General features: G+C 39.0%; 1 protein-coding gene across 1 annotated transcript in view; it reads right to left on the reverse strand.

The window, feature by feature from the left end:
- Agbl1 (ATP/GTP binding protein like 1) overlaps positions 1-15664 on the reverse strand; it is a 912025-nt gene that overhangs the window by 433282 nt on the left and 463079 nt on the right. Inside the window, exon 20 of the mRNA XM_008852348.2 lies at positions 4583-4714. Coding sequence (XP_008850570.2) covers positions 4583-4714 — 132 coding nt within the window. The remainder of the gene's footprint in view (positions 1-4582; positions 4715-15664) is intronic.

Consider the following 15664-nt stretch of genomic DNA (forward strand, 5'->3'; position numbering starts at 1 on the left):
AGGATATCACTATCACTCAATTCCTACATATTCCATTTTTGTGTTTTCTTAAATTTTTTATAATCTTTGCTTGAGTCGTCTAATTCATCCACTTTATCTTCCAGTCTTGATATTCTGTTTTCCATTTCATTTATCCTATTGGTGAGGCTTTCTCCTGTTGCTTCTAATTGGCTTACTGAGCAATTCACTTCCTTCTTCATTTCAACCTGAGTATTCTTCAATATTTCTAAATCTTTTCTGAATTCATTCAGAATTTTATCCTTATCGTCTTTCAGTTCTTTGATTTCTTTTTTGTGTAGTCTTTAAAATCACTTTATTCTTCAATCATGTTTATTACTGTTCTTTTAAGTTCCATGTCCTGTGTTATCTCTAGGGAGTTCTCATTGTACTCCTATAGAGGACTGTTGGTACTTGGTGGGGATATATTATTTGAGTTTTTCATGTTAATAGTTTTTTCACTGTGACTTTGACATATCGATATCTTCTGTAGTTTCTTATTCTTGTGTTATACTCAAGCCTTCCTTTGCTGAGTTTAAGTCTACTTCTGTTTGTAAACTTTATGTGCCGTTGTGGTTTACTTGTTGAGCATGAAAAGTTGGTTGGTCTAGCTTCAGGTTCTCTCTTTGGATTTTATACTCAAGGGGCCAGATTTCTTTCATCCTGCTGCTCAAGAGTTCCCACAGAGGCCCAAGTTGGATAAGGAGCAGATGCTCTCCGGCTTTCTCCTAAGGTCTGGATCCCTCTAGTCAGCAGACACCATACAATTTGGGAGGATTGCTAGGTAGAGGTAGGATTCAGAACTCTCAGGCAATCAGGGAAGGAGGCTGGTCTCAGGAATCCAGAGCAAGCAGGGAAGGAGGCTGGTCTCAGGAATACAGGTTGGGGTGGGACAGCCAGTGATGAAGGGTGGTCTCAGGTATGCAAAAGCAAAGTAGGGAAGAGAAAAGGCTTTGAGGACTTTAGGGGACTAGACAGGAATTGGGTTAGTCTGGGTGCAAAGGGTCAGGAAAAGTGGGGATTCTGGGACAAGAGGGTAGACATGAGGTCTGGGGTGCCAAGAGAAGAAATGTGTGAGGCCCCATGATAGGAGAGATGGGGTGGAGAGCTGGGAGCATGAATGAGGTTGTGGGAGTCAAGGCACAGTGGATGTGGTCAAACCCACCCAGGAATGACGCTGTCCTAAAGAAGTTGGGGGTTGTGCTATCTAGGGATGAAGGCTGGTCCAGAAATATAAAGGCAAGGTGGAGGAGGGAACAGGCTTTGAGGGCTCCAGGGGACTAGACTGAGGAACTGGGTTGGTCTGGGTGCAAAGAATCAGGAAGCGGTGGGGAGTCTGGGCCAAGAGGATAATCCAGAGGTCTGGGGTGCCAAGAGAAGAAATGGGCCAATACTCATGCTACAGGAGATGGGGTGGAGGTGCTGGGAAGGTGAATGAATTTGTCTAAATTATATATCTCTTTAAAAAATATTTTATTATTTTATTTTATGTGAATGCATGTATTACCTGCATGTAAGTGCAACCATATTGTGCAATGCCCACAGAGGTCAGAAGAGGGCATCAGATCCCCTGGAACTGGAGTTACAGATGGTTGTTAGTCACCATGTAGGTGCTGGGACTCCAACCCAGGTCCTCTGCAAGATTAGCCAGTGCTCTTAACCACTGAGCCATCTCTCTAGCCCCCATATTAAGTAAGCCAGGTTCTGATTGTTCCTACATGAAACTCAAATAGTTTTTAAGATTAAGTGTTTCTCAGTTGTGGTCTATATTTGATCCATATCTAGAGGCTTAAAATCTAACTTTTGTCAATTTTGTCCTTTTTGATACTTGTGTTTTGAAGTACTCTCTGACGTGTTTATACCAATGTAAACAGAAGTAGTCCTGATAAAGTTGATAATAAAATTGAATAATGTTGTAACATGAAGTATAATAGGGTATATAACTGTCACTTTGATAATAATACCACAGGACAAGGAAGTCTCTGATAGAATTCCTCCATTTGAAATGTAAATACACTCTCAGGCTATTGACTCCTGGCAGGTGTGAGGGCTGTAACCCTTATTTTTCAAAGAAGCTTTCTATGGGGGTCTCCATTTTCTCATGATACAGCAAATAAGCCCTCTCAATTCTGAAAAGATCCATTTGCACATACCAAAAGCACATTTTAGGCAAAAGACCATGATCATGGTCATTATTTGTAGATCATTGCACCCTAGATTTAAAATATCAATGCTAGAAGGAAATACATATTATCCAAGAACTGTAAATCAAGGCTCTTTGGATTAAAAGTTAGAGAAGAGGTCAAATATTACCCACTTTTCTTCTTACTCATTTTGCTTAGTAGCCTATCAATAAACTTTGAAGAACCCGAGAGTATCAACAGACACAAATTAATAAACTTTTTAAAAACTTTTACTCTAGCATTTTACAAAGGAAATAACTGAGACTCAGGCCACAGAACAATCCCACATAATGAATCATAGATGACTGTCAGTGTGCACATGAACTAGGATTTAAGAGCATCACTATCAAACACTACTGTGCTTGCTTTGAGAGACAGAAACTGGCATATCTGCCTCTGTCATAGCATGCCTTTTGCCTTGACACTAAACTGGACTTAAAATATTTCTTGTATTTATTAACTAAATACCATAAGCCATATGCTAAAATTGAAATGTAGAAGAAAGAACTCACTCTATTAATTGGTCATTGTAATGGCTAGTATAACTTATCAACTTGATGAGATCATGGCCTTGGGACATGACAGTATCTTAATGATGATGACTGAGGTGGGAAGACCCACTCACTATGCTTGGCAGCATTCTCTAGATTGGGATTCTGCACTGTATAAAAAGGAAAAGGGGGACTGAGCACAAGCATTTATAATTCTCCTGATTGTGTATGTGTTAAGACTAACCACTTCAAGCTCTTGCTGCTTTGACTTCCCTGACACGATAGACTATACCTTATACTGAGAGTCAAGATAAACCCTTACCCTCTTAAGCTACTTTTGTCTGGGTGTTTTAACATAACAAAAGGAAAAGTAACTAAGACAGTCAGGATGCCACCATGCCTTTGCCATTTTTCATGTCCTCTTTGTATAGGAGTGCTATTAGAGTTTGATTTTTCTTGCCTCTGTTTCTATGTAGAGAATTATCCATAAATATTCTTACCTTTTCTAGGAAAGGGAAAGATTTGAAAACTCATACTATGTAAGACTGAATGGTATATTTTAAATCTAACACACACTGGGCATGAGAAATTGTTCTTTACAGGTTGGCATAAGCACCAAGGAGAATGTCCTAACATACTTGTTTACTAAATAATAGTATGCAACAAGGATTCTTATGATGATATGTCATTGTTAATCTGGTTAAGCCTTAAAGCTAATAGATTACTGAAGATAAGCTCCTGATTCTGCTATAAGAACCTTGGGGTAACTGATTAACAAGAGCTTGAACTCATCCTTCTGTTTCAGCCTCCTGAATACTAGAATTACCACTATTCTTGCCTAGTTTGATGGACATTTTTTTTCTTTTAATATCATTATTAACCTTAGAGATAAATCTATTTTGTGCACAGTAAATTGGAATACTCAGAATAATAAGAGATTTGTTTGTTTGTTTGTTTGTTTTTGTCTTTTTGAGGCAGGGCCTCCCTGTAGCCTCAGTTGGCCTAGAGCTTGCTATGTAGACCAGGCTGGCCTTGAACTCACAGAGATCTGCCTGCCACTATCTCCTGAGTACTGGGATTAAAGGCATGTGCTGCCATACCCAGCTTAGAATAACAAGATATTTATAAGAGCAAGTTGTCATCATCATAATTTTATCCTATTCTTCAGAAATTTGAAACAAAAGTTAGTTTTTAACTTTCATTTGGACATCTTTGCCTATTCCGTCTCTTCCTGATACTTCAACAAACAGCTGTGTTATCCTGACGTGGAATGGTTCTTCCTTCTTTTCCTTCTTTTACCTCCTATCTGAGCTAATGTGAGGGTAGTGCAGCTCATAACCCTGGAAGCCACATGAAGAAAAGTTAGGTTCAGTGTTCTGCTTTTCATAGAATGTTAATACATAGGAATATGGATACAAAAGCCTTAAATTTGTTTAACATTTGTGTCCACTAAAAGTTCTTTTGTGTTCAGCATGATTGTGTCCCTCCCATAATCTACATAAAAAATTAAAAATCACTGTTTTTCTTCATTTTGCTATGGTAGAAAGATGTTTCGAAGGTAATTTTAGTGGTTCATACTCACAAACCTAATAATTAAAAAGCCAGACATTCAAATCAGTCTTCCTCTCTCCAAATCTCATGTCATTTATACTATATCAGGCCATGGAGAAGATAACATACAAAGCTACCAGGTATTAAGAAATAATTCAACACAAATGTCAAAAAGATACACAAACCTCTAGCCTGCTTATGTTATAACTCTATAGTCATATTGATCAAAGTAGTTATTTTGAGAGGAAAAAAAGATGAGTGAGAACTGAGGGTCTAGATCAATGCCTAGAAAAAAAAGGTGGATGATAGACAGCTCTACAAAGTAAGATTGTAGTTCTAACATACTTTATAATGACTTACCCTGTAGCTGACATCCTCCAAGAGAGCAGATCCACCCACAGTGCATCCTGCTTGCCATAAGGTTTCTTTCATGCTACATCCATAAAGGAACACATTCTTCTTCTGTGAGTGACCATGGAAATCACAGAAGACCTACAATAGCCAATCAAGAGGAGAAAATAAATCTAAACTGGGTTCACTGGTTTCTTACATGTTTGAAATGTGAGATTTCTCAGACGGAACCCCACTTGGGGTTCACTGGTAACTTGGACACTTGCATTGATAAAGCTATCGGGGGGAAGGTTGATTGTAGGGCTGTTAGGAGGAAACAGACTACTAAGAAATCCAAGTCATGAATAGCTCCTTTTTAAAAAAAATCCCCTTATGGATAGAAGAATACAGGGTCAGGGATGGAAGAGAATAGAATCAATAGCATTTCAAAAATAGATAACAGAATTTTAAAATAATTTTTAAAAAGAAATAGGCAAGGCCCATTTTAAAGCGATATACTAAATATGTATAGAGGAGTTAATAAATCAATGCAAATTTCTCCAGGTTCAGTATCAAGGAACAACAACTAAAACTCAAGGATTTCTCAAACACAGTCTATTTTAGTATTCATGCCACAGACCAGCTGAAATGCTGCTCTGTAACTTCAGTCTAGGATTTAAGCTATGGAAATAACCTTAATTTTACATGTGCTAGTGACAAGAGAAAATCAATAGCAAAGGTATATTTGTTTCATAGCTGTTGAAGTTTTTACTGAAGCAAAGACAACATTTGCTCACATTCTATTGGTCAAAGAAAGTTGCATGGCCACCGTTATCATTGGAGATAGAAATTACATTCCTTTTATGTGTTTTCTTGGCAAGTCACAATAAAAATGGCAGTGACAGAAAATCCTATTACTATAGAACGAGATGTTCAATAATTAAGAAAAATAATGAAATCTAAACAATGACCCCAAACTCTTCCCATCCTTGTATGCATGCATTTTGCAATGCACTGTGCTCCATTGCTATCAAAGGGTAGTATATGTTTCTTCCCCTTTTGAGCCTCAAATTTGTGACATCTTTTGTTTATTAAGAATGGACAAGCTGAAGTTATAAATCACTTGTACTTGGATTTGCTATCCTGACATCCCTGGGAAACTTGTGACAGCTGGGTTATATTTGATAATATGCACAGGCTAGCCTGCAGGAAAATGAAAGACAGGATGTCAAGTCATCCCCATTGACCCAGCTAATGCCAGACATGTGAATGAATCCAGCCCTGGCCACCCTTGCCAAAGAAGAAGAGTCATCCAGCTGACATCGATGAGTCTCGTTCAAAAATCACTAAATATAATATACAGCTTTTGTTTAAGCCACTAAATTTGGGGTCATTTTTTTATCCAATAAGAGCTAAGTGCTATAATCATCTGCTCTTTTAGTCTACATAAATATGCTCCCCACCATTCTAGATGCAAAATATACAAATCTCTTCTCCAAGGAAGGTACACCAAGCATTTTACCTTATAATTATGTCAGCTATTCAGTCTAAGATCTCATTATACTTTCTATATTCTCTATAAACCTTATCTCCTGGTCCTTGAAAAAAATGGTATGTCTTTCCTTTCTGCTCACCTAGTTGCACTGCCTAAATGAGTCCATGAAATTCCCACTAAGCACTCACATTGGAAAGGGATGAATAGGGTGAGCACAGCAGTCACGGTCTCATAATACTTCTCAACTGCTAAATAGAAGGCCTGGAAGTTCCTACATTCTATGGGTTTGGCCAGTTGGTTGATTAGACTCCAGATCTCTGTCAGTAGCTTTCCAATGTTTGCAGTTTGTTATTGTTGTCTAAGCCCTGCACCCCTCCCCGTAGCTCTTCACTCTGCCTCAAGAGGTATTTATTTTTCTATGACCCTTCTTGTCAACACAGGAAAAAGACATTACAGAGTATAAAAATGTGGCCTCATGAAGACCAACAGCTAGCCTTTCTCATTCCTGACACAGAACTTTAGGAGCCCCAACTACTGTAGTCTCTAGAAGTAACAGCCTCTTTGAATCAATGAACTAGAAAAGCATTGAAAAATAATAATATGTAATGGTAAAAACAAAACAAAACATTTTTTTCTTCATCTTAATTACACTAAAATGTAAATGATACTCCACTGCAAAATGGTAGCAGTGTAGCAACACAGGTAAAAGTAAATGTGCCAGCACAGCATCATAAAATACAGGGGAAATAAATGGAGATATACTTTTATAAGGTTTTCATAATGTATATGATGAAATATATTAAGTGAAGGAAGGTTCTGATTCCTTAAAGATGGATACTATAAACAACAGAGAAAACATTAAATTATTTCAAGGAGCATAAATAAAAATTCAGTTGAAAAGATAAAGTGGACTTACGGAGTGGTCAGTGAATACAAGACAGATCAAACAAGAATGGAGGCTCTAAAAACAGATTAAGTAAATATAAAATATCTAACACGATGGTAGATTTCAGTACAAACATATAAATAATGCAAATGGTTAAATATACACTAAGAGACAATGTCAGATTAGATAAATGAGCAACTTTAAATATATTCGGCCCCCAAAGACATCCATTTTAAATACAAAAACGTAATTTAAAAGTAAATATATGGTGAGGTGTGGTAACACATCTATAATCCCAACACTAGAGATGTGGATCCAAATGGATCAGGAGTTCAAGGTCATTCTTGAACGCCATAGTGAGTTTGAGGCTAGCCTGGACCACATGACACCCTGTGTCTAAAAGAAAAGTCTATAAAATTTGTATAGTATGCAAAACCTAAGCAAAAGAAACATGAAGTAGCAATATTAGTTTATAGATGGAAAGTGTCAGATCTACAAAAGACTCTGAGGGCTGCTGGGCCCATGTCCATGTTAGTGCTTAAACACTACTCTATGAGCTCTGCAACTCTAGGATCCATACTCTCCACCCTGTATCAATGGTGGTGTCCCCTATAGACTTGGCCTTCAATGCAGACAGACTTCAGCATTTTGCAGGAATGAAGATGCTCCTCCACTAATGCATTCTCACTGCCTTAGTAAATGTCTCTTCTCATAGACAGGAGGTGGGTGTGGATCTCACAAGATAAATCTAGTATGCACCTTACCCTCTTAAGTCTTTGGAAATGCATTTCACCTTCTACTTAGGAAGCTTTAATGTCTTCATCTGCTAAATTGGGTAGTTCTTAAGCAAAGGGGTTAGTCAAGCAGTCAATTAAGCTATTAGATCACGACTAGTTATTCAGGCTGACTACCTCTAGATCATGGACTCTTTTTTTTTTTTTTATGGTCTTTTTGCGACAGGATCTCCCTAAAGCCCCTCCTGACCTGGAACTCACTATGTAGACCAAGCTTCCCCTAAACTCATAGAGAGCCACCTGCCTCTACCTCATGAGGGGTGAAATTAGAGGCATGTGCCATCATACCTGGCTAGATTATGTACTCTTGTTAATGATCTCAGCCCAAATCTAGCAGTATGTTCTGTCCTTATTAATCACCCTTAGACTCCATTCCTATGTGTATTTCCCATTTCAAAGAAAATTCTAGTGATTATTTTGGTTTTTAAGCTATTTCCCCCCTAGTTATGGTGTGTACTTATCTTCTAATGCTGTGCTCATATCTGATCTTAGTTAGGGGAAGGACATAGGATAGTTATGGTGGGCTTTAAAGAAAATGGGCATACTCTTTCAAAACAGCTACCCTAGGTATGCCTATCTCATGATTTTTCAGCAAAGGAAAAATAGTTTCTCCTTTTACCATCTGTGACCCAGAAGATGTTCCTCTGACCCTGCGATGACAAGCCATGGACCCACCTCCTTCCCACACTCTGCAAAGAAGCCACTCCCCTTCCCTCTTCCAGCCAATTGGTTGACTATAGCTGCTTACAGTGGAGGGCCTAAGGGTATAAAAGCTGGGAAAACTTCGAGGCTGGTCTCTCGCCATTTTGTAAGGCTGTCCGGAACCATAAAATTTATGTCTGGTTGTGGACTTTCAGCATCAGCTGTGAATGGGGGCGGGGGTGCTTGTCTGTAAGTAAGCCCACACCCTAAGCTCAGTTAACAAGTCCAATAAAATCGTCAAGATTCTTCAAATCGGGGTTTGGAGAATTTTTTTCTCAGGCTGTGGCACGGACCTTGGGAGGAGGGAATTGGATGCCACGTGCACCTCCCAACAGTGAATTTGACTTTCACCGTCCCACTGATAAATGATGCTCTAGCCTCAGCTCCCTAGCAATGGGTCTCATGTATTAATGGGTATGTGGATAACCGCAGGACTTAGTGAGACAGACTGCTGAGCTAAATCCCAACATTTCTGTGATGCAGTTATTTGTCAGGCAGGCCCAAGAGTCTGTATTTCTGATAAGCTCCCATGTGAGACTGATGGCCCTGGTGGGAGGACCACACTTTCAAAACCTCTTCTCTAGTGAAACGAACAAAATAACTGTTTAAGATTTAATCCTGAACCAACCTTTCTCTCTTACACCTCAGTTTTCTGTGTGAATAAACAGCCACCATTCTTATGAAGAGTGTGCAAACAAATTAAGCCTGTGTCTTAGCAACAGATGTCTCAATAAAGCCAGAAGGCTGCATAGTGACAGGAGCTCCTTAAATGCTGGATTCAACTGGAGATAAAAGCTGTAATTTTTTTCTTCCTGATCCTTACAGATGCTGAAAGCTGAGGTAAATGACAAATTATAGACCTATTCACCTGTGCGAATGAACACTGCGAAGCCCTAGGAGTTCTAGTGGCCTCTGAGGATTCGGATTGAAGGAAATGGAGACATTGTTCTGCTTGTCGCTCAAATGACATCCCTAAAAATAAAGTCCTGTTAATTATATGAAACATGTGTTCCTCCAAACTGCAGGGGGCCGTTACAAGAAAAATCACCAAGTTATTTCAGTTAAGGAATCCTTTTCTTTTCTATTGAAAGATCTGATAGTAGTATTTTCTTCCAGTAAAATTCTATACCAGAATAGCAGTGGGAGTGCCCAGTTTGGGGCCTGCAACATCCCTAGGTTAATCAACAACCCTATCTTACTTACTCATCAGCTTATCTAACAAATATTTACTGCATGTGTGGATGTCTGCAGGAAAAAATTGAAAATTTAATATAACATTGTACTGTCCTCCATAGCAACAACAATAATTAATAGTTAAACAAGTTGAAAACTTAGGAAGCTCCAGCCACGATACAAAGACATATAAAATGCATATTACAGAACACATTATTGTATAGTCAAATGCTAAAACTGTACATATTAATATAAAATTATAATAATTATCTCATGATGAAGTAGGTATTGTCCCAATTTTGTAACCTGGTAATCACAAAGAAATGTTGTAACCTCAGATGAATCTTACCAAGCTAATGAAAAATGGACAACATGGAGGTATTCCTTTGAGGACTTGTGTATTAATCTCTTTTCTGTTGCTGTGACAAAAATACTGACCAAAGCAATTTATAGAAAGAAGAGTTTATTTGAGCTTACAGTTCCAAAGGAATTATAGTCCATCTTGGCTGGGAGGCATGGTGGCAGGAGGTGACTGGAAGAGTGGAAGCAGAGAACTCACATCTTCAAGCAGGCACAGGAAACAAAATAGCGACTTGAGATCCAGCAAGGCTTAAGAACTCTCTAAGCCCACCCCCAGTGACATGCTTCCTCTAGTATAGCCACACCTTCTAAGACCTCCCAAAACAGTGCTACCAACTTGTGGCAAAATGTCCAATTATTTGGAGCCTATGGGGGGACAGTCTCATTCAAACCACCACATTCCACTCCCTGCCCCCAAAGGCTCATGACCATATAAGCATAGCAGGAAAGAATGGATCCTAAGTCAGTGTAGACAAGAATAGTAGGCTGGTTGCTGATGCATTCGTATGCCATTTTATATCTGGGCATTTTCCTGAAGGTGGCTTAAGAGTCTTTAAGGTACATGAGCCAGGAGGAAAAGCAGGATCACATTCATAGGTCAGAGTTAAGAATGGATCTAAGGGACTGGAGAGATGGCTCAGCAGTTAAAAGCACAGGCTGTTCTTTCAGAAGACCAGGGTTCAATTCCCAGCACCAGATGGTTGCTAAAACAGTCATAACTCCAGCTCCACGGGATCCAACACCCTCTTCTTACCTCTGTGGGCACTGCAGGACATGGATGCACTTATACACGTATAGGAAATACACTCATATACATAATATTTAAAAAATCACAAAATATTTTTTAAAAGAATGGATCCAAGGAAAGAGACAAGCAGGAGAGATGACAAAGGGCCTAGCTTAATTCATCAGAAAAACTATGTATAGAAAGGAAGTTATGGCTAGCAAAATGGCAGAGTGGGTAGAACTCTTTCTGGGCAAGCCTGAACACATGAGTTTGATTCCTGGAATGGTAGAAGGAAAGAACCAATTGAGACCTCTATACTGTGGCCTGCACATTTATGTACTCATGTGCTGTGTTCTCCCTCTCTCCCATCTCTCTCTCTCTCTCTCTCTCTCTCTCTCTCTCTCTCTCTCACACACACACACACACACACACACACACGCACACACATATACATGAATAATAAAGTTTTTTAGAAAGAATAAAAGGAGGAAGATTTATGAGGATGTAGAATCTATAGGACTTGAAAACTAAGGGGATTAAAGGCAATAGTGAGCAAGATGTTAAGAATGAGGCTAAGAATTAAGGATTTAAATAAATAGGCAATGATCATGCTTTTCCCCAAATCAAGGACCATAGGAATAGATGGAGATCTAAAGACTCCATGCAGTTTCATTTCGTTTTGTTTGAGCTGAAGTGTTTTGTTTTGAACTTCCAACTTTTCGCTAAACTGATTCTCCTCTCTGGGTCTCAGTTTCTTCATTAGCCTAGTATACGCTGTGGATTAGATTATGATTTTGCAATCTGGTTCTTATGCCTTCCCTAGAAACTTTTCCAGTAAATGCACTTCTGAGCTAAATTGTAAGGTTAATTTAATTCATACAAATGTGAGTTCTACTGTTTCTCGTTCAGCAAAAAAAAAAAAAAAAAAAAAAAGCTGATCAGAACCACAATTGCTATGCTCCTCACATACCTTCCTCATCTTTCATACGCTTCCCTTGGTCCCATTCTTGTTTCTCTGCAAGCTAATTGGGTCCCGTGTACACGAAGTTACCCCCCTGTACACACCTCCCTTAGTGATTCCCAGGCTCCCCATGGCTCACCCACCCCTGATTGTGTTCACCACTCTGATTTGCCAGCTTTTAGCTGCTGTGCTTTCCCTTTCTGACATCTGGGTCTCATTTCTCCTCCTCAGCAGTGAGACCTCTGCATTATTTATACAATTGCCACAGGAAAATGAAAGCAAAGCTGGAGCCGGGGAAGGCAAATCATGGAGAATGTGATAGAATCCCCAAAGAGAAACACTTCCAATTAAACCAACCAAGGCTCACTAAAGCCCTAGAGATTCCACTCATGCACAGCACTGGGCAGGCAGCATTCAGCCCAACTTTCCAAGAATAGTAAACATCTCCATGAGGGCAATGATATTGGTGACATGTACAATTACCTTCCAAGAGCCTAGTTTATAAGATTGCATCTCCCTGTTCTTTACCTATTGCCATAGTCTTCCTTCAGTATCTGTCTACAAGGAGCTCTCACAGATACCCAAATCCATGAATACTCAAGTCCCTTACATAAAACCATATATTTGCATATAAGCTATGCCCATGCTCCCAGATATTTCTCATTATCCTTACATTACCTATAATACCTGACACAATATAAATGTTCTGCAGTTATTGTAATATATATATTGCTATGTATTGTTTAGGGAATAATGACAGGACAAAAACATTCACAATGTTCAGTACAGCTGCAACTTTTATGAATATTTTCCGTGTATGGTTGGTGGAATCTTTGGAGGCAAAATTCATAGATATCAAGGGTTGACTGTATTCACTAGATAGATTATATTTACCTGATTTACAGGCAATATTCAATCGTGTGTGAGATTAACCACAAGGGGCATAAATTGTTTTTTAAATTACATTGAAGAATCCATATCTAATCCAAAACACACAGTCTAAAATTTGGCTTTGTTGTGTATTTAATGCCTTATACCAACTCAACAATTTTAATGCTTTGTATCAAACTTTCTAAGTTTGATATGTTCCAATGACCATGCTAAGATTTTACACTCATCTGTGGCATAGGCAGGACCCCAGATTTCCAGCTCCCACACAGAAAGCATGTGGAAGACCTAAGCATGGAGTGTTCCAGCTCCACACAGAAAGCACATGGAAGTCATAAGAATGGAAAATGAATAGCATACTTGTTTTTAATATAAATTTAAGAAAGTTTGTCAATTCACTTACATATATGTTATCTGTGTTAGTAAAAATACATACCCAAACATAGCTTTTGAATATCTGAGAAACATTGTTTAGTCTTTATTCTGATAGGATTGAAAAATTCTAGATTTAAAAACACACAATTGAAACTGAACTTTTCCCCAGCGTCTGTATGAGCATTAAATTCTCCTCCTCCAGCTGTAGCAGCAACTTTTTTGAGTATTTTCCCCATTATACATTTAAATGCAAGAGGAAAGAAGCCCTAGATTTAGTACAGATAAAATAAACCATGACCCAGGCTCCTGAAGTCTGTGTAGACAGGGTTTAGGAAACAAAATATAAACTTCTTTCCCCTTTTCTTTGTGTGTCTTTTTAAAAGTAGGCTAGTTAACTAAGCACATATACCAGCAAGAATAGAATATGATCAGGAAAATCACTTAAGTAGCTAAAAACTCCATTCCACCGCACCCTAGAGAAAGAAATCACACACACACACACACACACACACACACACACACACACACACACATTTGCCCTGTCCCCTGGCAGAAGGCAGTCCAGCTTGTGTGAGTTGTAAACACAAATCAATGGGCTCTTCAAAGAGCTCTGGAATCACTTTATCAACATGCACTCACATAGCAAGGGCCATGAGGATGGGAATCGATTCCTCTCCTAACCCTGAAGCTCTCATTCTTGACAACAGCACAAGGGCCAGGCCAGCTGCAACATGGCAGCAAAGAAGGGGCCATCCACCTGGCTTCCTACTAGCCAACTGGAGCCTAAGAGCTTTCTTCCACTGAAGAAGCCATGTTGAACTATTCACCTGGTCAAGGGTCTCCTGGCCTACTGGGGGGTGGGCTGTACAAACAGGAAATAATTCATTGCCTCTTGATAGCTCATTCTAGGGCTTATCTGATTCTCTGAACCTCCCTGATGGCAGGCATTCTCTTTGGATGGGCCTGTATGACTTTGAAATAAAACCTCAACTGCCTTTCCACTTTGTTCTGGCAAAAGTGTCTTCCTTGACTTGACTTGACTTGAAACTTTCAGGCTGGTCAGTCTCATTTTGTGCATCCCCATATTTCCTGTTGCATTTTAAAGTTCTATATTCTTGCTTTGCATTATGTATTTTTAAATTTTCTATATTTAAGCAAATGTATACCAATAGTAAAAAGCATGTGTCCTAAATATACAATTGACCAAGTTTGGTATAATTAAATTTTAATGATACAGAATATTTCTATTACATAAAATGTTTCTTCCTGGCCCCAATTCGTTCTCCTTCCCTGGTGGCAAGCACTTTTCTAATTTTTACTTTCTTAAATTACATAATCTTGAACTTTGCTTAAACACAATCATATAGTATCATTTAGTGTCCAGTTACAATTTTTGTTTTGAAATTGATTGATATCATTGAATGTTTCATTAATCCATTGGGGGTCTTATGGTATTGGTTTTTATTGGAGTTTTAGTTTTGATTACTGTGCTGGTTAGTTTTCATTGTCAACGTGACAACCTAGAATAACCCGGGAAGAGAGAACTTGAACTGAAGAATTTCATGGATTAGATTGGCCTTGGTCATGTCTGTGAGAGATTGTCTAGGCTGATAATTAATTTAGAAGGACTCATTCCACTGTGGGTGACACCATTCCTGGACAAGTGGTTCTGGACTATATAAGAAAGCTAAGTATGAGCCAGAGAGCAAGCCAGTAAGCAACATTCCTTTCCAGTTTCTGCTTCAGATTCCTGCTTGAATTCCTATCCTGACTTCCCTTAGGGATGGACCGTGACCCAGAAGTGTAAGATGAAATAAATTCCTTTTTTTCCCCTCAAGTTGCCTTTGGGCAGCAACATAAAGCAAACTAGGACAATTACTAAATAATATTTCAAAGTATGAATATACTAAAATATGATAGGTTAGATGTCTGGATTGTTTAGTTCAGTATCTGAACTCTTTAACAAACAGTGACAAACAAAACATGGGGAAAAGCTACAGAAAGGAATGTGTGTGACCTCAAGTGCATTTTGGCCACCAGTTAAACAAAATGCTTCCTTTGCTTATGCAGGGATTATAAGCAGAGAAATATCCCTGGGTTTCATTTCATAATGCAAAAGACCCAAGAGATTATAATGTGACTCTGGTATTCTCATTGAGGAAACTGTATTCATTAGCTTTACTAGACAAAGTGCTGAGCCTAAGTGTCTGTTGAGTGTTCAGCCCAAAATGGCACATCTGGATCACTCCTCCAAGGCTCAAGTGTCATCATGCAAGAGGAGACATAAAGAACGCAAGAAACAGAAAATGGGGAGGAATGCTGGGAAACACTAACCTCTGGACATGGCGTGGTCACTGCCCTCATGAACTCAGCAGCTGAGATTACCTGCATAAGACCTACATAAGATAGAGCCTGTCAACATTCCAGCATGGACGAGGGAGGGGCACATGAGGCCCTACCCTTCTCTTTGGAGTTATTGGAAAGTCATGGTTGCTGGGGATATGGAAGCTATATTCTTCTGTGTTAAAGCCACTGATAAGTTGCCCATGCACCGGTAAATAACTCCTCACCCATGCTTATACAAGCAACCATAATTAAAATCAGTGGGTCACAGAAAAACAAACAAAACACAATATTTGAAAGCAGGAGGGGGCACATCTGAGGAGGCTCAGGAGGAGTGAGGAGGGGATGAGGGAGAGAAATGTGGATAGAAATGACCAAAAATATATACATATACGAAATTGTCAAATT

The sequence above is a fragment of the Nannospalax galili genome, unplaced genomic scaffold (genome assembly GCF_000622305.1).
Source record: "Nannospalax galili isolate Female #2095 unplaced genomic scaffold, S.galili_v1.0 scaffold63, whole genome shotgun sequence".
Taxonomy (NCBI): Eukaryota; Metazoa; Chordata; class Mammalia; order Rodentia; family Spalacidae; genus Nannospalax; species Nannospalax galili.